The sequence below is a fragment of the Bombyx mori genome, chromosome 16 (assembly GCF_030269925.1).
Source record: "Bombyx mori chromosome 16, ASM3026992v2".
Lineage (NCBI taxonomy): Eukaryota > Metazoa > Arthropoda > Insecta > Lepidoptera > Bombycidae > Bombyx > Bombyx mori.
Genome location: NC_085122.1, coordinates 10,602,857 through 10,627,382, shown reverse-complemented (window position 1 = coordinate 10,627,382; position 24,526 = coordinate 10,602,857). Strand labels below are relative to the sequence as shown.

At 41.3% G+C, this 24,526-nt stretch overlaps 1 protein-coding gene across 1 annotated transcript in view; it reads right to left on the bottom strand.

The window, feature by feature from the left end:
- LOC101742047 (fatty acid synthase) overlaps window positions 1-11,124 on the bottom strand; it is a 45,363-nt gene extending 34,239 nt beyond the window's left edge. The window contains exons 1-14 of the mRNA XM_038016265.2: window positions 11,049-11,124; window positions 8,985-9,133; window positions 8,693-8,885; window positions 8,343-8,463; window positions 8,060-8,263; window positions 6,908-7,024; window positions 6,506-6,684; window positions 6,169-6,311; window positions 5,678-5,881; window positions 3,255-3,441; window positions 2,617-2,776; window positions 2,378-2,547; window positions 1,977-2,128; window positions 426-609 (exon numbers count right to left, since the gene is read on the bottom strand). Coding sequence (XP_037872193.1) covers window positions 426-609; window positions 1,977-2,128; window positions 2,378-2,547; window positions 2,617-2,776; window positions 3,255-3,441; window positions 5,678-5,881; window positions 6,169-6,311; window positions 6,506-6,684; window positions 6,908-7,024; window positions 8,060-8,263; window positions 8,343-8,463; window positions 8,693-8,885; window positions 8,985-9,125 — 2,155 coding nt within the window. The 5' untranslated portion in view covers window positions 9,126-9,133; window positions 11,049-11,124. The remainder of the gene's footprint in view (window positions 1-425; window positions 610-1,976; window positions 2,129-2,377; window positions 2,548-2,616; window positions 2,777-3,254; window positions 3,442-5,677; window positions 5,882-6,168; window positions 6,312-6,505; window positions 6,685-6,907; window positions 7,025-8,059; window positions 8,264-8,342; window positions 8,464-8,692; window positions 8,886-8,984; window positions 9,134-11,048) is intronic.
- Window positions 11,125-24,526: the final 13,402 nt, after the last annotated feature.

Below are 24,526 nucleotides of genomic sequence, written 5' to 3'. Positions count from 1 at the left end.
CGTTAAATTTTTAACAATAAATTTCATTATATATTTAATATCGTTCCAAAGGTAAGGATAAAAAAAACCATTTATATTGTCTAAAATAAACGTGTGAAAATGTGCGGTAACATAAAATTTAATAAAAACATTAGACTATAAATAATAATAATTTCAAAATAAGAACTACAATCTAGAATGTTATGTTTAGTATTACTTTTGAGATGTGTGAACGAGTGTTAAGTGATTACCAGAATCCATAGACATCTACTGCGACCCAATTTGATGTCTCCCGTTCTGTTATCATATTCTGAGTGTTAATAAATAAAGTAATAATTTCTTTTTTATATATTACAACAATACCCGATATTAAGGGACCAGTTTAATTACACATATTGTTATCATTGTTATCTGGGCGTATTTTATAATACAATAAAAAATTTTACCGGCGTCAGCAATGTAACGAGAATGATACGCAATATTTGCAGAAGGAACAGTTTTAGCAAATATCCCTTTAGTGGTCAGTTCAGCTACAAACTGAGTAATTGCATCTTTTGGACCAGATATAGTACTGGAATCAGGTCCGTTGTGACATGCCACATCTATTTCCGGAGGACATATGGGTAGGATCTGCAAAAAATGTATTAAAGAATTTCAAAAACAGTACATAATTATGACTTCTAGAAATGGTGAACTTTAAATATTTAGACTCTTAACTTAACTCTAAATGTTTAGAGTTCACAATTTCTAGGAGGTTTATTTAAGAATATAAACAGGGCATTTAATGCATTTAGTAATACCCAGTTTTTTATTTATTCAAACCAATTTTAGTTATTTTAGTTTTAGTCGTCGTGGCCTAACGGATAAGACGTCCGTCCGGTGCATTCGTGTTGAGCGATGCAACGGTGTTCGAATCTCAGGCGGGTACCAATTTTTCTAATGAAATACGTACTCAACAAATGTTCACGATTGACTTCCACGGTGAAGGAATAACATCGTGTAATAAAAAATGAAACCCGTAAAATTATAATTTGCGTAATTACTGGTGGTAGGACCACTTGTGAGTCCGCGCGGGTGGGTAACCACCTGCCTATTTCTAACGTGAAGCAGCAATGCGTTTCGGTTTGAAGGGTGGGGCAGCCGTTGTAAATATACTTGAGACCTTAGAACTTATATCTCAAGGTGGGTGGCGCATTTACGTTGTGGATGTCTATGGGCTCCAGTAACCACTTCACACCAGGTGGGCTGTGAGCTCGTCCACCCATATAAGCAATAAAAAAAAATAAAAAACTTTGATGATTCATTTTAAAACCGCTAATTGAAAAACTCATAACTAAATTAAGTAAAATTGCAGTAAAAATATCCTATTTAGGGGCTTCCTAATTGAATCCAAGCCCACTTTGAAAACAGAAACATTGCTAATTCAATTTAGACTCTCACCAATTACCAAGGAAATACATTTTGTTCGTAATATATTTTTAAAATAATAAATAGTAACTGGCAAGAAATCACGCACGGTCATCCGACCCAAATTTAGGATTCCCTGTGTTATGGGTACAACAAACTGACATACATATGTATACATTTTAAATATATACATATATAAACACACAGGCTAGGAACAAACAAACCTATACATCACACGAGAAAAACGTGACTGGCAGTTTATGCAAAAAAATATTAAATGCGGCATGAAATATTACCATAAGAAAGACAATTGTATACACTAAAAAGAATTAATCGAAAGCCTCGGAATTACTTGGATATAAATTATCGGTATTTTACCTTCAGTCTCTGTATCGAAAAGAAGCTTAATTCTAAATATTAAATATACAAACATCTACATGCAAAATGATGTTTATACGGAATCCTCCAAGTGCGAATTCTATGCGCGCTTGATTTATTTTTGTATATTCATTAGCTGCTAATTACTAACTAACTGTCTTCATTTATCATGATTTCATTTCATTACTTTGAAGTTTTGAATGCACACCTACCTGTCTGTATCCCATTCCAATAGCAGCCATAGACCCATTAATGAGATTAGTCTCGATAGATGCTTGGCCACGAGAATACGCTGCCAGAATCATTTCCTCTGCTGTTAGACATCCATCTGCATACGCGCAACCGAGCTCCCCAACACTGTGTCCTAAAATTCAATTCACTCATAAGAAAATGTTGAACTTTCATACTTTTACTATTGGACTATTTAGATAATTCAAATTTATATTCTACTTAATTTAAAAAAAATACAATTATGACGTCATCGATGTTAATTATTATACCGTAACAAAAAGAGCACGATCCTAAGTTGAAATAAAAACCACCGACTATCTCTTTACCATAATATTTTACAAATTTTGAATTTTTAATCATGAAAAATGAAATTATAGCTTACCTATTATATTATCAGGAATCAAGCCCAATGAACGCAATATATCAGTTAATCCAATTTGTATGGCTGCGATACCCACAAATGCATTTAGGATATTATTGAAAATGCCAGGCTCTGTTGATGTTATAATATGCACTATGTCTATTCCTTTAGGTTCGAGAGCTTTTCGACAGCTGTAAGAAATATCTTCATTTAGCAAACCATTCATTGATAATTTGAATATTATTCTAAGTTTTCTTTACCGTTCGATTGCTGCGGAAAATATAGGAATTTCCATCAGTTCCGCCCCCATTCCCGGCCACTGAGAACCCATCCCGCTGTAGACAAACCATAAAGGACGTTTGGCACTATCGAAGTAGTTCACTTCTTCGCCTAAAGTTATTGTTTTGGTATCATTTGTATCTATAAATAAACATAAATAAGGTACAATCGAAGAATTTTATCAACAAAAAATTATAAGTTATTTATATTATATAAAAATGAGACAATCAACCTGTTTCTCAAAATACAATTTTTTTTTTTTTTATAACAACGAGTGGCAAACGAGCAAGACGGGTCACCTGATGGTAAGTGATTCACCGCCGCCCACGGTCATTAGCGTTTACGCCAGTGCGTTGCCTACCCTTCAGGTAAGAATATGCTCTTTTCTTGAATAACCCAATGTCGCAGTTGTTGGGGAAGACCGCTGATGGCAACGAATTCCAGAGATTTACTGTGCGTGGCAGAAAACTGTTTTTAAAACGCATTGTAGTGGAACGCCAACCATCCAGATGGTGCGGATGATAGTTCCGGCGAGACGATCGGTTGCGAAAATCAGCGGCTTCTATTAAATTGAACAGCTCTCTGAGATCTCTAACTCATGAACTTCAACAATACTCACCAAGAATTGTGTAGCCTCTACTCAAATGCCCAGGAGTTGCCACCGAATGTATGTTGTGTAGCAGTGATAGTTCTTCGGGATCTATAGGTCTTGATTTTAAATCATCCAGTACTTTTTTTACTGAAGAGTCTTGTCTCCCAGATACAGTCACCAGATGTGGTATACTGGATTTGTATTTAGTAAAATCCTATAATTCATTAAAGCAAAATAATAAAATTACAAGATTTGTACATGTATTCTGTACATGATATGTACATGATCTTCATCTAGATGATGATGCGATGGAATGTTTTTTTATCATGCCGGTGGCCAAAAAACTTCAGGTGAGAAAAATGATGCTATATATAATAATATGTAAAATGGAAGAATAGAGAAAGAAAACATATTTTTCGTAGCGCTTGCGTTCTTATTTGGTTTAACACGTTACCATATTTTGATTGCTGTTTTCTGATTTTTTTGCGTTCTTAGTTTATGTTTTGCCTTTCGCTCCCAACCCTCGATACAGTTTTCACCTGGGCCTTGACAGGGGACTTCTTTGGTTTTTTTATTAATTTTATTTGCGACAAACTTTCGTTCTCTCCATAATTAAAAATCTTTTTTTTCTCCACCTTATTCCACTAGGTGGGGTCGGCACAGCTAATTTTTCTCTTCCATTCTGTTCTACGAGCCGTCATCTCAACACTCATTCCTCTCACTCTCACATCATCATTCACACACTCCATCCATGTCTTCGTCGGTCGACCTCTTCCCATCTACTTTGCACTACCATTTCCATACATCTCCTAGTCACATGCATCTTCTCTCTACGCACGCATCACATGTCCAGACCACACTAACCGTCCGCTCTTTAAGTTGTTGATTACCGAGGCTACTTTCACACTTCCTCTGATATACTCATTATTTACCTTGTCCATTCTTTTCACTCCACACATCCATCTCAACATTCGCATCTCTGCCGCATGCACTCTTCTTTTATGCTTTACTTTCGTCGCCCAACATTCAGATCCATATTTTTTTTTTATTGCTTAGATAGGTGGACGAGCTCACAGCCCACCTGGTGTTAAGTGGTTACTGGAGCCCATAGACATCCACAACGTAAATGCGCCGTAAATTAACACCAGGTGGGCTGTGAGCTATCATACGCTTTTTCCAAATCAACAAATACCATGTGCCCATTTTTACTTGCACGGCGGTATTTTTCGCACAATTGGCGCAGGGAAAAAATGGCGTCCGTTGTACTTACTGGTTCTGTGATACCTCACCCTCATCTCTCATACTTCTCGCTATCTCGCTCTTTTCTCCCAAGCTTTCATACTATGTGACATGAGCTTTATTCCTCTATAATTGTCGCATACCTGTATGTCATCACCTTTGTTCTTAAATACAGGTACGAATGAACTTTTGCACCACTCGTCAGGCATGGCCTCTTCTTGGGACAATTTATTGAAGAATAAAGTCAGCCACGTCCATCCATCCCCTTTCAGAAACTTCCACACTTCTATCGGGATACCATCTGGTCCAGTAGATTTTCCACTCTTCATATCTTGTACAGCCTTTCGTGCTTCTTGTATACTTATTTCCTATACTACACCAGTATTTATCGGAACATTTTGTAGTTCACCACCCCGGTCATTCATCAACCTTTCAAAATACCTCTTCCATCTACCTATTATTTCCTCATCATTTGTTAACACTTTTCCTGCTCTATCTTTCACGCACTTAATGTGTTTAATATCTCTTCCATCCTTCTTTCTTGTTTGGCTATCCTATACAGGTGTTTTTGTCGTTCACGTCTTTCTAGTTAGTGACTCATACAATGCAAAGGCACAGGGCCTTGGCCCTGGCAATAACTACAGCCTTTTAGCTGCCTTCTTGCTCTCTTTATATGCTGTCTTCAAGTTCTCTTTCGTAACCAAATCTGGGAAATCTGTGTTCTGAAATTTCTTAAAGAACTTCTTCTTTTCTTTAAGCGCTTTTTAAACGTCGTCGCTCCACCACCAGGCACCAGGTTTCTTTATCTTTAATTTTCTTTCCCGTTGACATCCCATCCATAATTAAAAATGTTAGTCATTATTTTAATCAACAAATGATTACTCAAAATTTATTAAGAAAGGTCTCCCTCAAATATATTTCAGATGACTAAATATTCACTTTCACAAAAACACATTTTTCCACTCAGAATTCTCTATAATATCCTATGTATGTACGTCAAAAACAGCTAAATGTTTATTTGTCGTAAGAGCGATATGTCAAATTTATAAGAAGTATATACATAGTAGCAGTTAAATCAAATGAATACCTATTTAGTAATTAAAGATATTAACGATCTACTTTATAAACTAAAAATAAAACTACACAATCATGCGTCGGTTTTTAAATCAAGAATAATGTTTCAATACTTAATATTGATACTTAATATTTACCTTTTGTTTACGAAAATCCTTCAGTAAAACATGGGCATTGACACCAGTTGCAGAAAAGGCATTGACAGCTGCATAATTTCCATTAAATGAATGGTGGTCGTCTAAAATACGAATTTTCCCATTTTTTATAGCAGGTATGTCTTGGCGCGGCTTATTATAATGCAAATTACCAGCAAGCAAGCGAGTGTGGTAACCAAGAAGAACCTATAAATTGGAAATATTTTCAAATGATTATATAAAAATGAATCTTATTTATGGTTATAGGGTCGGGAATGCCATAACCAAAATTCTTCTGACCACAATGCTTTTTTTGGTGTAGAGATAAAATGGGCACATGAAAGGGTAAGCAAGGTCACATGTCTTAACTCGAATGGATATAAAGTAATGAAACCTTGAATTAAAACCTTAATGAATCATCTTCACAAAATTCTAGTGGTTAATTTAATAAGAATTCAAAAATGAATGTATAGCTCCTGATGGATCGTACTTACTTTTGTAATTGATGTAATGCCACTAGCTGCTACGGTGAAACCAACATTGGACATCACACTGCCTACGTACAGAGGATCGGACCTGTGGCTACAAAATACCTCATCCAATGCTTCCAATTCAGATTTATCTGATTCTGGATTACCTTTAAAATATGAATAATGGATTTTGTTCCATTAAAATTTCCATTTTTTGCAATGAAATTGTATATGTAGGTCATTTAGAGTTCGGAGTATTTAAGTGAAACTAGATGGCAATCGTCGAAACAATTACATACTAAAGATTTGGAGACACATACAAAACATGAATTTAGTACCAAAACTTAATCAAAAAATGTACCAATTCCATATGCTTCTACATAATCGACAGCTTGGGGAGGAATTTTTGCCTCTGTGTAAAAATCCCTCAAAAAACTTGCTGTCTCTTGGGGATTCCTGTAGAAACCGCATTTCGGGAACTCATTCTCCGATCTCAAAGATATGTACTCGTTTTTGACATGAATTACTTCAGCGTATACTCTAAAACAAATTCGTTGATCAAAATGAAAACCACTTAAATGCTTATAGATTTCTAAGTCCTTATCGCTATCACTAATTATATAAATCCGACCGAATTTCAAGACCACAATTTTTGTTGACCTGGTGCATGGTTTAATTTAGGAGCATTAAGTCACTTGATTATAATAAATAGGAGTTTTTCTCAAAAAGATACATATGAAGCATAGAAAAATACATTATTTACCTCAACGCATCACTTGCTTTTTGTAAGAAAATAACATTGATAGCATCAGATAAAACACATCCGTTGGCATCTTGATCAAACGATTTAGTTCTTCCATCTTTGGCTACTGAGTTAATTCTAAAAATTTAGTAAAAGGTATTAAGGTGAGTTAAGATCAGAAGACAATACGATTTTCAGAGTAACGACAAAAAGAAGATTTTACATCAAGCGGGTGAAATAGTTTGGTAAACCGACGGTCTAATGTTGTTGTTCGGAGTAGTATAAGAGCTTATTTTGAAAATATCATTAGTAAGATTGAGGCATTTGTCAAAATGGTTTTGTTAAATGATGACTACCGCGACATAAATAGTTATTTGTGTAACAAGAGAGCAAAGTTGTTTTTTGTTTTGAGTGCTGATTTTGAGTTTCGAGCAAGCGAAGGATCCTATGTCTGATTCACGAGAGTAGCAAGTGATTCAATCTTAGAATCCTGAGCGTAGTGAAGGACTCAACAACACGAGATGCAAAAAACTTTGCTTTCGTGTAGCACACATAACTTTTCACCTCAGCAGTGAGAACACATATTACTTAGGAGACATAGAAATGAACAGGAATACATTGAAATAACGTTTATTATTTGATATGAATCAAAATCAAAAAGCGGCATGTTTGAGCTGCTGGGGTGAAAATATCTATCATATCGTAGAAGATCAAAGCCAATTTGAACTATTACTCGTATTCGTTTTTTAATTTTTGTTCCCAGTAGTATTCTCATTTTAATTTCCTACTTAACCACCCGCACTGATTCTTAGCTGGCATTTTCAAATTCTAAGAAGAATCACAAAGATGCATTTTTACATTTGACATGCAGATTGCCAATCGCAGTATGCTAGAATGACTTGATGAACTGCCTATTCTCTGGAGAATCCACTATTCTCGTTTTACGAAACCCAAAAGAAAAAAAAAGTGGCCATATACTTTTTTTACGCCAGCGCTATAAAATGTCCCACGACAAATAAAAATCAATAAGAAAAATTCAGTGCACACAATTCAGTCACATGTAACTGTAAAAAATGGCCATGGTTAGGACCTTAAATTATTATTAATAACGAAATATTTCTTAAGTTCTTTTGATTAGATTATTATATAAAATCTAATGACTATATATTTAACCTGCTGTAATGAACGGACGTTGCAGGAAGCATGCACAAATTACATCCTCCAACAATAGCAGCTTCACATTCACCTCTGTTGATGGCAGCAAATGCCAGGTCTAGAGCAGTTAATGAACTACAGCAAGCTTGGTCTACGGCCATCGACGGACCTTTCACATTTAACCAATAAGAAATGCGATTCGCAAACATTGTTTTGCTGCATCTGTAAAAAAATACCGTAAAATATCGTATAGTTCAATCACGATACTTCAATCGGACATCTTAATAAAAAAATTTGTTACCCCATTATTCCAAAACCTCTGCTAGAAGATGTATCAAAAAATCCAGTAGTTTCGGTTTCAGAAAAGGAACTACCTATGTATACTCCGACATTTTTGCCACTTAAGCTATGACAACTGATACCTGAAAAATAAAACTATGTTTTTATGACACAGAATTTTATGCTATGATTTTTAAGTAATCGTTCAAGAAATTTGCAGCCACGTTTTTTAGGGATAACGAGTTCACGTTCTCTCCACGGCTTACAGTGTACTGACGTAAAAAATCAGAAATAAATGATTTTCAATTAAATGATTCCTTACTAATTTTATCTAGGCATAAGATGAGCTTCCGGTTGAAATTGAGATCTAACCTGAATCGTAAACAGCTTGGTAAGATTGCTCCAACAATTTCCTAGACATAGTATCCATTTTTTCTCCCAATTTTTGGTGAACCATGAAGAATTGGGCATCGAAATATTGTAGTTCCGGCGCTTTTCCCGTGTACGGGCCAATATCTCGTGGCGTATGAATCCACCGATTATTCTCTGTTATTACAGGATTGATCTAAAAGGATAAAAAATCAAGACACTTTTTGATACTACGTTATCAAGTTGTCGATTTTTTATTTTATTTTTTATACAAATACATCAATTTTCATAATACCTTGCCATACAAAACATCAGCAAACTCTCGGACGGAATGCGCCTCAGGGAATAAGCCAGACATTCCTGAGATAACAATCCGCTCACGTTTTGATGAACATTTCATCTCACCGTGAACGGTAGCATTCACTACTGAAGCCATATCTTTACCTTAAAAAAATTAACATTGTAATTATAATTTCTGAAAGACAAATATTATGTGTGCTATCGATTACTGAGTTCATTTAAAAAGACGACTGAGTATCGCGTGTCCTTTTAGTTTAAATTCAAAACAAACGATTCCAAACCTTCTGGACTAGAATTTGTTGTGATACACGGTTGGTCGCAATTTTTTGGTCATTTAAACGAAAAGAGTGGACTGTTTTAACATCTTCTCTATGACACTATGTCGAACAGTTGCTGGAAGAACAAATGGAACATGGTCGTTTAGTGCGGAGCACTCTTTCGGTAGGCAGCGGCTTGGCTCTGCCCCTGGCATTGCTGAAGTCCATGGGCGACGGTAACCACTCACCATCAGGTGGGCCGTATGCTCGTCTACCTACAAAGGCAATAAAAAAAATTACCCTCCCCCTCGGGACGCCGGACTGGCAGTCGTCGGCGCCACGACCACCATCCTCTCGGTCGGCAGGCTATCCGAAGCCCGCCTAGATGGCGCCGGTTAGAGTGAGTTATCCTACGGAATACCTCGCTGGGTCAGAATCAGCGTGGGTCGAGGATAGCCGGTCTTCCATCACCCGGATGCTCTTGCGTAAAACGCGTGCGTGTACGTCGTCTTCTTAGGCCCCCCTCGCCGGTCCCCAGACCGACATGTGAGGTGAATCCAAAACACTTAAAGAGCCAGGGGTTGGGCGAGAACCGCCTTCCTGGCCTCCGCTCGACGGCGGCGGGCTTGTGCGTCTCTCACGCGCCTCCTGCGAGATGGTGCACTCGCAGAAGTCGAGCATGGCCTTCCACGACACGTCGTCACCGAGCATCGACGCCACAACACTTGACAACGACAAGTCGTTTCCTATTTTTGCGACGAGGACACGGCGCCACCCTTACCATTGCGGGGCAGGCGACGAGCGTATGCTCTGCCGTGTCCAAATCGCAAAAATAGGAAATGACTTGTCGATCGGCCAGCCGTCTGGACCATGACTTCAGAACGGACCGCCGAGATTGGGTCCTCCGCGCTCACATGATCACACTGGGGCTGGGACGGCCCACGCCCCGGACACGAAGGTCAGCCCGCCACTGATAGTCAGCGACGAGCGTCTTTGGGCAGAAGCCGGCTTAACGCCCCGGCCACCCCCAATAAACGAGGGCCCAGGTTCGGTCCAACAACTGTTCATAATGAGACCGAGGTATTTCGACTGCACCCCCACCCCGATACGGACGCCTACAACCACGATATAAGCATCGACAGGTGGCACTCTCCAGGGCCTGTGGAACCACATGGCCTCGGATTTACTGAGCGCCACGTCGAGGCCCTAATCTCCCGATCTCGTGATTTTGCCGACGACATGCGCCACCCTAGCGGTAGCAACGGGCAGACTCAGCCAACGTGTCATCTGCGTAACAGATTACGCTCAGGCCCGGGAGGAGGGCACCCCGCAGCACCCAATCATACCCGATATTCCACAAAAGAGGGCCGAGCACTGACCCGTGTGGAATACCGCGCACGATTGGGAACCGATGCACGATCCCACCGTGTCCGGTGCACGTGACCGATCTGTCCTCTAAGTAAGAACCCACCAGCCGGCGAAGGTAGGGGGGCACTGCGTGTCTTTCCAGCTTCCAGAAAACACTGAATGAAAAATAATATAGGCGCCTAAAATCCGTCTAATTTATTTTTTATTGCACTATGGGTGTGTGGGCACCTATGGGTGGACGAACTGAGGTTTTAATATAAAATTGGTAATCCTATAGATTCCTGTCACGTGAAATCATTCGTGATTAAAAACGTGGCACGACTGGAACGAATGTTTGAAGGCCGAAAAAAGTTTAACGCCGGCAAATTCATAAATTTATCGATAAAAATAGTTTTAATTCTGCACTCTACTTCTTGTAACTTAAAAAGTATTACCTTTTATATTCGTCAGAGCCCTTCTCTCAATACTTAAAACTTCAGCAGTGGGTAGACATTAAATCAATAATATTCAAAGTGAAACCACGCTCCATTTATAATTTTTTATTTGTTAATTAAATCATTTGTTTTGTCCATTTGCATATTTAAAACAGACTAAGCGTGAAATTATTTTAAGGTTACGTATTTAATTTTTATTTATTTATTATATTGATTATAGTCATTATGTGTGCTTAAACGATCGAATTACACAAACAACACAAGAAGAATTGTGTATACAGATTTATGCCTAAGTCTGTTTAAGCTGCGAAGCAACTCTAGCGACTTTGTTTGAATTAATGCTCCAACCTAATCATTCACCGTCCATCTTATAATTTTTTCTCGGTAATGCATATACATAATACGAAATGTGGGGATACCTTCGTAGTTACTAGAATAGCACCACCCTATCATCCCGTGCGTGTCCTAAATACGACTAAGGGATTCACAGTACTACGGGAGCCGCATTCTCTGCCCATTTATTATACTAGCATACTAGAATCGGCATGCTGTATTTACTGATGGTAGGACCTAATCATATCCCATTTGTAGGCAGCAGCTTGGCTCTGCCCCTGGCATTGCTGAAGTCCATGGGCGACGGTAACCCTGACGGTGAGGGGTTACCGTCGTATGCTCGTTTCCCTACAAGGGCAATAAAAAAAATATCCCATCCATGTCTTAAGGCGGACGATATTCACGCTATTATGCCAATGAGCAACACTGTATACTATGTAGGCCGTGAAAATATATTCAATCCGGTAATAAAATTATACATAACCCACATAAATTATTCTTTCCCTATTGTTTTATATTTTGGTTGATTCTTCTGTTTGAATAAATACATTACATTAAATTTGGCAAACGCGTATATTGATTAAAATATATTGGAAAATAAAGGTGTAATTAAAGTTCTAGTATTCGTACGGTAACAAGCAGCAACTAAGTATAGTATTTTTCAATTTTCACGACTCGTGTATATAATAAGAACTATTTCTTTAAACTTTAGTTTTCATGGTCACATCATCGGAACGAAGATCTTCTTCTTTTTCTCCACCTTATCCCACTAGGTGGGGTCGGCACAGCTAATTTTTCTCTTCCATTCTCTTCTATCAGCCGTCATCTCAACACTCACTCCTCTCTCTCTCTCATATCGTCATTCACACACTCCATCCATGTCTTCTTCGGTCGACCTCTTCCCCCTCTACCTTCCACTACAATTTCCATACATCTCCTAGTCACATGCATCTTCTCTTTACGCATCACATGTCCATACCACGTTTACCGTCCGCTCCTTAATTTGTTGCTTACCGGGGCCACTTTCATACTTCCTCTGATATACTCATTCTTTATCTTGTCCATTCTTGTCACTCCACACATCCATCTCAACATTCGCATCTCTGCCGCATGCACTCCTCTTTCATGCTTTACTTTCGTCGCCCAACACTCCATACAGCACGACAGGTCTAATGATCGTTTTGTAAATTTTTCCCTTGAGCTGAAGGGGCATTCTACGATCGCATGCTGTTGCAGAGACCTGTCGCCATTTCATCCAACCAGCGTTTATTCGATTTGTGACGTCCCGGTCTATGTTGCCGTCGTTCTGGAGTATAAAGCCGAGGTACTTGAAGTCGGAGCAGACTGGCAGGGATACACCATCTAAGGCGATTGGCGTGAAGTCTGAAGAACCACCAAAATCACAAAACATGTGCTCGGTTTTTGTTCGAATAATCTTCAAACCCACGTTTTCCAACCTTTCTTTCCATTTTGCCAGTCTCCTCTGTATCTCAGGCCCTTCCTCTCCAGCGAGAACAATGTCGTCGGCGAACAGCATACACCAAGGCGCCTCTTCCTGTATGTCCGATGTTAGGGCATCCATTATTAGGATGAACAGGTAAGGGCTTAAAGCTGATCCTTGGTGTAAGCCTATCGCCACACTGAACTCGTCGGTATCGCCAGCTGCGGAGCGTACGTACGTACTAGCTCTACCGTACATAGCTCGAACAAGCCGTTGGTATTCCTGGCACTCCTTTCACTTTCATGCTCCACCACAAAACCTCACGGGGAACCCTATCATACGCTTTTTCTAAATCAACAAACACCATGTGCACATTTTTACTTGCACGGCGATATTTTTCGCACAATTGGCGCAGGGAAAAAATGGCGTCTGTTGTACTGCGTCCCGACATGAACCCGAATTGGTTCTGTGATACCTCACTCTCATCTCTCATTCTTCTCGCTATCACTTTCTCCCAAGCTTTCATACTATGTGACATGAGCTTTATTCCTCTATAATTGTCGCATACTTGTATGTCACCTTTGCTCTTAAATACAGGCACGAGTGAACTTTTGCACCACTCGTCAGGCATGGCCTCTTCTTGAAACAATTTATTGAAGAATAAAGTCAGCCACGTGCATCCATCCGCTTTCAGAAACTTCCACACTTCTATTGGGATACCATCTGGTCCAGTAGATTTTCCATTCTTCATATCTTGTACAGCCTTTCGTACTTCTTGCATACTTATTTCCCTTACTACACCAGTATTTATCGGAACATTTTGCAGTTCACCACTCCAGTCATTCTCTACATTCATCAACCTTTCAAAATACCTCTTCCATCTATCTCTTATTTCCTCATCATTTGTTAACACTCTTCCAGCACTATCTTTAACGCACTTAATGTGGTTAAAATCTCTTCCATCCTTCTCTCTTGCTTTGGCTATCCTATAAAGGTGTTTTTGCCCTTCAGGTCTTTCTAGTGACTCATACAATGCATCCTGTGCCTTGGCCCTGACAATAGCTACAGCCTTTTTTGCTGCCTTCTTGCTCTCGTTATAAAGATAATAAAACAAAAAATAACCTTAAAAGTAGTTTTAATGTATATAATATTATGTACGAGTACATGCGGTTGCGCTGGTTTAAAACTTAGTTAGTTTTAGGTTTCGAAAAATAGCAACATTTTAATTTGGTTTTGCAAATCCTGTCCCATCCCTGTCCGGCACTTTACCTACGGACGCGTGCGAGCGAGATCGGGTGGTGACATCGAGACGAAAAAATATGGCTGAACAACCGCGCGCGCGCTTCGTGTCTTTGTTATGTTAAATACGTAAATAAGTGAAATCGTTGGTGTTTCTCATCGCGAAGTGGTACGAGTCTGCAGTAAGGACTACTTAAAGGTATTGTGCATCCTTCCTTTAACGCAGAACTGCCGCTTCTTATCGTTTCTTCCCGCAGTCTGTGTCCTTCATTTGCAACGACCAAATTTCAAATATTTTCGTAGTTTGTTCATCTCGCGTCTACATTTTTTGGTCCAAACGAGCCGGATTCGTATTAAATCAGCGCCAACCATTGCCTAGGTTACCTAATTTACCTAATATAATTAGAACCGCGTACCAAGTAGGTACTTCGAAAAAATATCGCTTTCCTGCTTTCGTCTTAAATATCGTTTCCGTTCACATTATTTCTTACAATTTACAATATCAAATTAGGTAGATAGAAACCCGCGTTCTGGTTTCTTATATTTTATCGGTTATTGCAAACAGTAGTTACTTTGTTAGATCACCGGTCGAGCGTACGCCTCGAGCCGGCCGCATACATTAGTTTAGGTATTCAGTGTAGGTTCCCCGTGTGGTGTCGGGTATTTTCATCGCCGGATCATCATGCCATCGTCTTTAGTGACTGAGGTCGTAATCATCATGGATTAGGATCGGAAGACCCCCGAGATTCCCACCCTCCCGATCGTGGCCGTACGCCGGCGAAATTGGATCAGTAGATGTTTAATGTCTGTTTCTGATGTTAAAATATATAAGGGAAGCCAAGGGAGCGAGCTCCGGGGGAGAAACAGACGGGCCTGATCTACACCCTTACCGCTGGACTACTGTGCAAGGCTCAACCAACGCCGCCCCCCATGACGGACGTCATCTGATTGAACCTGGTCCAGTTCATGTGCGATCCTCTCAACGCCAGTATCGGAACGATCTGTAGTGTCGGTTCCCGAAGCCCGATTATGGACCTTAACTCCTTATAAGAAGTCAGGCTCCATACTCCCCTCCAAGATATCGTGCACGAAGTGGCTCGCACGCACTCAGCTTTCGGAAGTCCTAGTCTACCTGCGACCAACTCAACCAGCTCCCCGTGATTCCCGTATTTATTACGTTTCTCACGGTGGAGCTCGTCAAGCGATCGCTGGCCCGAGACCACCTGCACGTCCACGATCACTCCGACACCATCCCTGGAGGCGATAATATCCGGCTTACGGAGACCAACCGATGTTCGTAGCCTCGGCTCCAGCTCAACCGTCCACTTGTTCTCTTCCATGGCTTTCGCCACGAAAGATACAATCTTGTTGTGTCGTAGAATCTGGCCGCCGTGTGTTCTGTGACACTGTTGTAGGATGTGAGCCGTCGTCTCCCTAACCTTGCAACCAGCACGGCAGGTCAACGAAGACTCACCCCCACCTCTACGCCCTCTCGATCCGCGAATGCGGGATGGGAGGGCGTTGATATGAGTGTGCACGAACTGCACGAAGTCCCGTCCGGTTATCTGCGCGCATCGCTCCCTAATCCACTTTGTGGATGTCGGGGTACGTGTGGATTCGCGAAGTTCGCGTCCATCAACAGATGCGTGCAGATGTTCTCGCCAAAACAAGCGCACAGATGGTCGTAGAATAACACCACTCCCGCCTCTTCCTGGGATATCGTAAAAGGCGATAGATAGGAAACGCCAGGCGACGGGTAGTAGCGTATTCCTGTGTGCTAATAACACCCGCCGCTTCGAATATTATCTTTAGTTTTACTATAAAATATTTATTAACATTTGTACTATTCGCATAAATTTGTACTCGTAGGTAGGTGTTTATCTTTCCCGCCGCTTCGAATATCGTTAGTTTGTTAATTTGAAATATTTATTTTACGTTTATCTTAAAATGGCACCTTCAGATACTAATTTAAAGATGTTATATGCCAAAAGAGATAGGATATTCTCCCGCATGCAAAGCATTTCTAGCCAAGTTAGAGATATGGATTCAAAGTCATTCAACGCTGACGCTTTTTTGTGCGACTTTGAAACAGTAGATTCATTACGTGAAGATTTTGAAGGTGTGCTCGATAAAATAATCTTGTTGGAGTTAAAGGCTAATCCCGATTATTTAGTTAATTATCAACCTCTTACGGCGTTTGAAGATCTCTTAGGCTGCGTGAAACGAGCTGCCAAAAGGTTACAATCGCAATCGCAAACGGGGGATCACGTTACGCTGGCTGGTCAACATAGGATTCCGAAACTACCCCCAATAGAAATTCCCGAATTCAATGGCGATATAAAAAACTGGCCTTTGTTTATCTCTAGCTTTCGGAATGTCGTACATAATAATACATCGTTAACGGACTCTGAGAAACTTTATTATTTGACAGGCAAATTAACCGGCAGGGCTCGTTCCATATGCGCGGGAATTACACCAAGCGCCGAAAACTATTCGTTAATTTTTGATTTATTAAATAGCAAATACGAAGATAAACGTCTATCTGCTACTGCGTATTTAGATCAATTATTTGAATTTAAACCTATCTCTTCTGCAAAGCCTAGTAATTTAGAATTATTTTTGGACAAGTTCGCATCGTCGGTTGACGCTTTAAAAAACTTGAAGGTCAATGACCTATCGGATTTTACATTTTTGCATGTTGCGCTTAAAAAATTAGACACAGACACTGTCCTTGCGTTTGAATCCTATCAGCGCTTAAATAAAAAGGGATGCGAAATACCATTGTTTGTAGATCTAGTGTCTTTTGTTCGTGATCACATAAAAGTATTAGAACGCACGTCATCAGTTCCTAAGGCTGCCAACAAAGGGCAGTTTGACTCTAAGTTATCATCTACACAGGCTTATACATCTAGTTCTGAGTCAACGGTATGTAGTCTGTGTCGTGACAAACATGATCACATTTATAAATGTAGGGTTTTTAATAGTTATAAACCGAATGAGCGGTTTCAATTCGTCAAATCGAACAATTTATGTATAAATTGTTTAAGTAGCGGTCATCGTGTTTCCGCGTGTAGGTCGTCCTCTTTATGTAAAAAATGTAATTCTAAGCATCACACTTTATTATGTTTCGGAAATGAACCCGTCGCGAGTAAAGCGCATTCGAATGCTAGACGCACGCAGTCACCAGGTACACGAGCATCGGCTGTCGCACGGCCCTCCATGCCTTCTTCGGTAGGCTTAAATGATATGGGCATTGCTCCAGCTCGCGTCAGCACGGATGACGTAACGCTGTGCACTTTATCGAAAGGTTATAACCGCATCTTACGCAGTCCTACTACGGTACTAATTGCGACCGCACGTGTAGTTATTTATTGATTCACGTGGTAGGGAGCATTGTGTACGCGCGTTGTTGGATGGCGCGTCTCAAAGCAATTTTGTCACTCGTGATTGTTGTCGACGATTGGGTTTGAACATAAATAATAGACCTGCTTGTTCCGTAGTAAAGGGAATAGGAGGTTCTAGCAAAACAATTCAAGGTTCTGTAGAAATAAAATTTTATTCTCGTTTCGATCGTAACGTAAATTATACTATGGAGTCGTTAGTAGTAGATAAAATTACTGAACGTTTACCGACTACCACAGTTGATGCCTCTCTTTTATCGAATTTCGAAGACATAGCATTGGCAGACGATACTTACTTTAACCCAGGCCCGATCCAACTGTTGATTGGAGCTTCGATTTTCCCGCATCTGCTCTTATCGAACAAGGTTCAAGGACGGCCTTCGCATGCCTCGCCGATCGCGTTAGAGACTATCCTCGGTTATGTTATTGTTGGTGACGCTCCCGTTCGTGTAGCTAGCAACGAGAGCGTTTCATATTGCTGTACCGGAGACCCGTTAGACTCCACAATTCGGAAGTTTTGGAAATTAGAGGAGGTAGACATGCCGTCTGTACTCAGCCCCGAGGACAAAATGTCTGAGGAGTTTTATACCAGTACTACCACACGAGATAGTGACGGACGATACGTGGTGGCTTTGCCCTTTAAAGGTGATGTTAACACTCTCGGTAATTCGCGTCAAGCAAGTGAAAGTCGATTTTACTGCTTAGAAAGAAAGATACTAAGCTATTTATCTCCACAAAATCTATATCACGTGTCTGGTAAAGACAATCCCGCTGATTGTTTGTCGCGTGGCCTCACTCCTTCCCAAATAATGAATCACCCGCTTTGGTTTAGTGGCCCCTCTTGGGCACATTTGGATGTCGCGCAGTGGCCTGCTGTTCCTTTTAATCCTTCCGTAGAGCCTGAGGCGCCGGAAGAAAAGAAACAGACTTTTCTCGCCGCTACTTTAAATGAAAAATCTCTTATATTATCACTAGGAGATCGTATCTCATCTTGGTCTAAACTATTGCGCAGTGTAGTTTTCGTTTGTCGATTTGTCAAATTGTTACCTCACAGATATCGCATGTCAGCATCGGATTATGAGTTCGCTGAGTTATTAATTCTTCGTGAACTTCAACGGTTTTATTTTCGCGCTGAGATTGCGAAGCTCGGGGAAGGTCAAGTTTGTAGCCCTGCATTTCGACACTTAAAACCATTTCTTAAAGATGGATTAATTAGAGTAGGAGGACGTTTAAGAAACTCTGACTTGAGCTACGACGAGAAATATCTCATTTTGCTTCCGAGAAAAGATCCGATCTTGAATTTACTTGTCGAATATCATCATAAATTAAATTGTCACGCCGGTCCTGACCTGCTGATGGCGCTCTTACGTCAGAAGTATTGGATACTTTCTGCTCGTAATTTAATTAGGAATAGGATACACAAATGCATGCCTTGCTTTCGACTTCGTCCTAAGCCAACATTCCCTGAAATGGCGGATCATCGTTCTTGTCGTGTCTTTCAATCCGCTAAACCCTTCATTCACACGGGTACAGATTATGCTGGCCCTTTCAAGGTTACCATAACACGTGGGCGAGGTATTCGTTCTACCAAAGCTTACGTCTGTTTATTTGTTTGCATGACTACGCGCGCAGTACATATAGAACTGGCTGGTGATTTAAGCACAGCTAGTTTCATGGGAGCCTTCAAGCGGTTCCTATATAGACGAGGCCCGGTGGGTAGAATTTATTCGGACAATGGAACAAATTATATAGGTGCCAAACGCAAGCTTTCAGAACTTTATGAATTTCTTTGTTCAAAGTATCATAATACAGAGTTTGGTCACGTCTTAGCTGAAAATCGCATTGATTGGTCCCTAAATGTACCGACAGCTAGCCATTTTGGCGGGAATTGGGAGGCTAATATCAAAAGCTTAAAGTCTCATCTATATCGCGTTATAGGTGATACAATTCTTTCGTTTGAAGAGCTATGTACTGTTCTCACTCAGATCGAATCGGTAATGAATACACGACCTTTATGTAGAACACTCTCTAGTGATCCTTCAGAACCGCTTGCCTTAACTCCTGCGCATTTTTTGAATCTCACGCCTTTGAAATGCTTGCCTGCGGAAGAAATCGATGAAAATTTAACTACTCTTGCTAGACACGATTTGCTAGACAAATTAGTTCAATCGTTTTGGAAGCGCTGGAGACGGGAATACCTTCATACGTTGCAATCACGCCGCAAATGGAACACGCCGGTCGATCCAGTCGTCGTCGGCTCGGTGGTGATTCTGATTAACGATAATTCGCCTCCTCTACACTGGCCTTTGGGTGTCGTGGAAGAAGTGTTTCCGGACTCTACGGGAGTTACACGCATTGCACGGGTTAAGACAGCGATCGGATCGTATTTGCGTCCCGTGGTGCAACTCTGCCCACTACCCAACCAGTAGCTCATTTAGATTTTTCATATTATTTAGGTTAGTTGTATATAGATATAGTATAGATTCTTAATTCTTGTAGGAACATAGCGTAATAGTAGATAAACGTAGCGTACTTATTTGGATTTATTGTTATTCGTTTGTTAGATAATACAACTTTGAAGGCGTCCCTTCAAGCCCGGGGGAATGGTTGCGCTGGTTTAAAACTTAGTTAGTTTTAGGTTTCGAAAAATAGCAACATTTTAATTTGGTTTTGCAAATCCTGTCCCATCCCTCTCCGGCACTTTACCTACGGACGCGTGCGAGCGAGATCGTGTGGTGACATCGAGACGAAAAAATATGGCTGAACAACCGCGCGCGCGCTTCGTGTCTTTGTTATGTTAAATACGTAAATAAGTGAAATCGTTGGTGTTTCTCATCGCGAAGTGGTACGAGTCTGCAGTAAGGACTACATAAAGGTATTGTGCATCCTTCCTTTAACGCAGAACTGCCGCTTCTTATCGTTTCTTCCCGCAGTCTGTGTCCTTCATTTGCAACGACCAAATTTCAAATATTTTCGTAGTTTGTTCATCTCGCGTCTACAACATGTAAGATCATCTTGGCTGTGTATTAATTATTCAATTATTTCAGATAGTAGTAGTATTATAGTCATTGAATTTTAAATCGAAAAAAATAAACAACTAATCAATATGAAATAGTTTATTCCATTTACGAACCACAGAAGAAAATGTGGTGAAACAATAAGAAAATTACTATTTACTCCCTGAACTCAGCACCGGAAATGCACGGTTTGTATCTATGCAATAATGTCCACAGTAATGTATTCAGCAAGTCGAAATTGCTGATGTGCTATCGACATATGGCGACACAGTAATATATACTTAGGTTTTTTTTTATATTGCCTAGATATGTGGACGAGCTCACAGCCCACCTGGTGTTAAGTGGTTAAGTGGTTACTGGAACCCATAGACATCTACAACGTAAATCACCTTGAGATATAAGTTCTTAGGTCTCAGTATAGTTACAACGGCTGCCCCACCCTTCAAACCGAAACGCATTACTGCTTCACGGCAGAAATAGGCGGGACGGTGGTACCTACGCGTGCGGACTCACAAGAGGTCCTACCACCAGTAATTACGCAAATTATAATTTTGCGGGTTTGATTTTTATTACACGATGTTATTCCTTCACCGTGGAAGTCAATCGTGAACAATTGTTAAGTACGTATTTCATTATAATAATTGGTACCCGCCTGCGGGATTCGAACACCGTTGTATCGCTATGTACGAATGCACCGGACGTCTTATCCTTTAGGCCAGTGATTATCAAACTTATTTCTTTTACCGCCCCCTTTGAAAATCAATTATTTTTCAGCGCCCCCCATTTTTTATACACCCCTAAAACTTTAAAACCACAATTTCATTAATTTAATTAATAAATGTTGTATTAATTTTAGTAAATGTAGTACCACGTAGTACATATATATTTGTAGATGCTATTATTGTTTCTTCATATTATTATATGTCCGTACATTGCTACAGAGCGTGTATTTACAAATTTGCAAAGTAAAAATGAATTCTTCTCATCAATATGTTTGTTTAAATTCAGAATTACCAAAATAAATTGCTAGTTCACTGTACTATTACTATGCTAATTTATTAGAACGAAACTATTTTTGTTGAATATCTTTCTCATTAATACAAGATTCTCATCATAAGATAATTAAAAATTTATATTTCGACTAGCAAATAACACTACTAACAATAATAACTTATTAAACTACGAATAAGCTAAACCTGGAAGTCGTAGAGGATTTCATTCATCTGGGCTCCGTCATAGCTAGTAATGGATCCTCCGAAAAGGACCTCAGAAGGCGAATCAGTATGGCAAAGAGAGCTATGTCCCAAATGAACCGTGTTTGGGTGGCATTTTTCTCTACGGCGCCGAGACTTGGACCCTCAAGAAAACCGACCGCCAACGTATCGACGCGTTTGAGATGTGGTGCTGGAGGAAAATGCTCGGGATTCGTTGGACAGAACACAGAACCAACGAATCCATTTTTACCGAGCTCAAGATTCCAATGCACCTCCGCACTACATGCGCACGGAGGAGTTTCGAGATCTTTGGACATATCGACAGAAAGAGAGGTGACAATATGGAAAAGCTGCTGGTAACAGGCAAGGTATGCGGGAGAAGGCACAGAGGCAGAAATCCAATGCGCTGGTCGGACCAAATACGCTCCACTTTCAATACCTCAGTCCACGTTGCTATCCACACAGCCGAGGACAGGCAGGACTGGCGCAAGATGATGCAGGAGAAAGTTATTAGAGGAGGCCACGACCCTCAGCACTGAGGATTATCGACGCAAGAAGGAAGGAAACTACGAAAAATAAATTAATATCATTTCGTATTATAGATAAATATGGGTAATTTTTCATAGAATTTTAGTTTATAATTTAGAACTGGTTCAAATAAAAACCGCCGCCTAAGTCAGCGTTTGTAATAAATAATATCTATACTAATATTATAAAGAGGAAAGATTTGTTTGTTTGTATTCAATAGGCTCCGAAACTACTAAACCGATTTGAAAAATTCTTTCACTATTTGGAAGCTTCACTATTCCCGAGTGACATAGGCCATATTCTTTTTTGAAAAAAATTAGGTATCCTTACTAAAACTCCAATAACACAAGGTGTAAAAAAAATTTACCTAAAATATTATTCACGTCGCGTGCCCTACGAAAACTATTGATGATAGAATAAAATCATGTACTACGACTTTGTAAAAAACATTATTATTTACAAAAAGTGTCGCGACATCATATGTCTAACTATTATAGTTGTGCCGCAAGTGTTTTAAGTGTTCTTTTATTTAAAAAAATGTCCCTGGTAAGACACGGAGTGCCCCCCTACCTTCGCCGACTGGTGGCTTCCTACTTGGAGGACAGATCGGTCACGTGTACTGAGCACGGTGGGATCGTGCACAGGTTCCCGGTCGTGCGCGGTGTTCCACAGGGGTCGGTGCTCGGCCCCCTTTTGTGGAATATCGGGTATGATTGGGTACTGCGAGGTGCCCTCCTCCCGGGCCTAAGCGTAATCTGTTACGCAGACGACACGCTGGTCATGTCCCGGGGGGGAGTTTTGCTGAGTTTGCTCGTCTTGCCACCGCTGGGGTGGCGCATGTCATCGGCAAAATCAGGAGATTAGGCCTCGACGTGACACTCAGTAAAACCGAGGCCATGTGGTTCCACAGGCCGCGGAGAGTGCCACCTGTCGATGCCTATATCGTGGTTGGAGGCGTCCGTATCGGGTCGGGGTGCAGTTGAAGTACCTCGGCCTCATTCTGGACAGTCGTTGGACCTTCCGTGTTCACTTTCAGAACCTGGTCCCTCGTTTGTTGGGGGTGGCCGGCATGTTAAGCCGGCTTCTTCCCAACATCGGGGGGCCTGACCAGGTGACGCGCCTTATACGAGGCGCCCGCGTGGGGCAAGTCACTGGCCGTGGGGGTAGCGAAGTTGCTGCAACGGCCGCAACGCACCATCGCGGTCAGGATCATCCGTGGTTTCGCACCATCTCTTTCGAGGCGGCGTGTGTACTAGCTGGGACGCCGCCTTGGGTCCTGGAGGCGGAGGCGCCCGCCGCTGACTATCAGTGGCGGTCTAACCTTCGTGCCCGGGGCGTGGCGCGTCCCAGCCCCGGTCTGGTCAGAGCGCGGAGGGCCTAATCTCGGCGGTCCGTGCTGGAGTCATGGTCCAGGCGGCTGGTCGATACGCTCGTCGCCTGCCCCGCATGGGAGGGGTGGCGGCGTGTCCTCGTCGCAAAAATAGGAAACGACTTGTCGTTGCCGAGTGTTCTGGCATCGATGCTCGGTGACGACGAGTAGTGAAAGGCGATGTTCGACTTCTGCGAGTGCACCATCTCGCTAAAGGAGGCGGTGGGGCGCGTGAGAGATGCACAGGCCCATCGCCATTGAGCGGGGTCCAGGGAGGCGAATCTCGCCCAAGCCCTGGCCCTCTAAGTGTTTCGGATCTCCCTCACATGTCGGCCTGGGGACCGGCGAAGGGGGCCTAAGAAGACGACGTGCAAGCTGATCTGCACACGTTTTACGCATGAGCATCCGGGTGATGGAAGGCCGGCTATCCTCAACCCACGCTGGTTCTGACCCAGCGGGGTATTCCGTAGGATAGACCATTCTAACCGGCGCCATCTAGGTGGGCTTCGGGCAGCCTGCCGACCGAGAAGGCTGGTGGTCGTGGCGCCGACGACCACCAGTCCAGCGTCCCGAGGAGGAGGGTGATGGGAGAGATGTGCTCCGCACTAAATGCTTCACTTTCCCTCCTTTGCCTTTTCATGAGCTCTGTCTCATGCGAGGTTTGGATGCTGGTTGTTGAGCGACAAGAGGTTTTAGTCGGTTCGACTCCGACATGCCCCGCCCTCCATCCCCAGTGAAGGGCGGAAGTCCGGCGATTTCCTCTTGACAAAAAAAAACGTGTGGCACTCGGGAACTGCGGCGGCAAAGCTATTGCATAGCATTTTTTATCAACTTATGACATTATAATTAGACAATGATAATTTAATATTAAAACAATAATAAAACAAGACCACGCTATATTAAACCTTAATAAAGGCAAAACCTTAACTGTCCTCT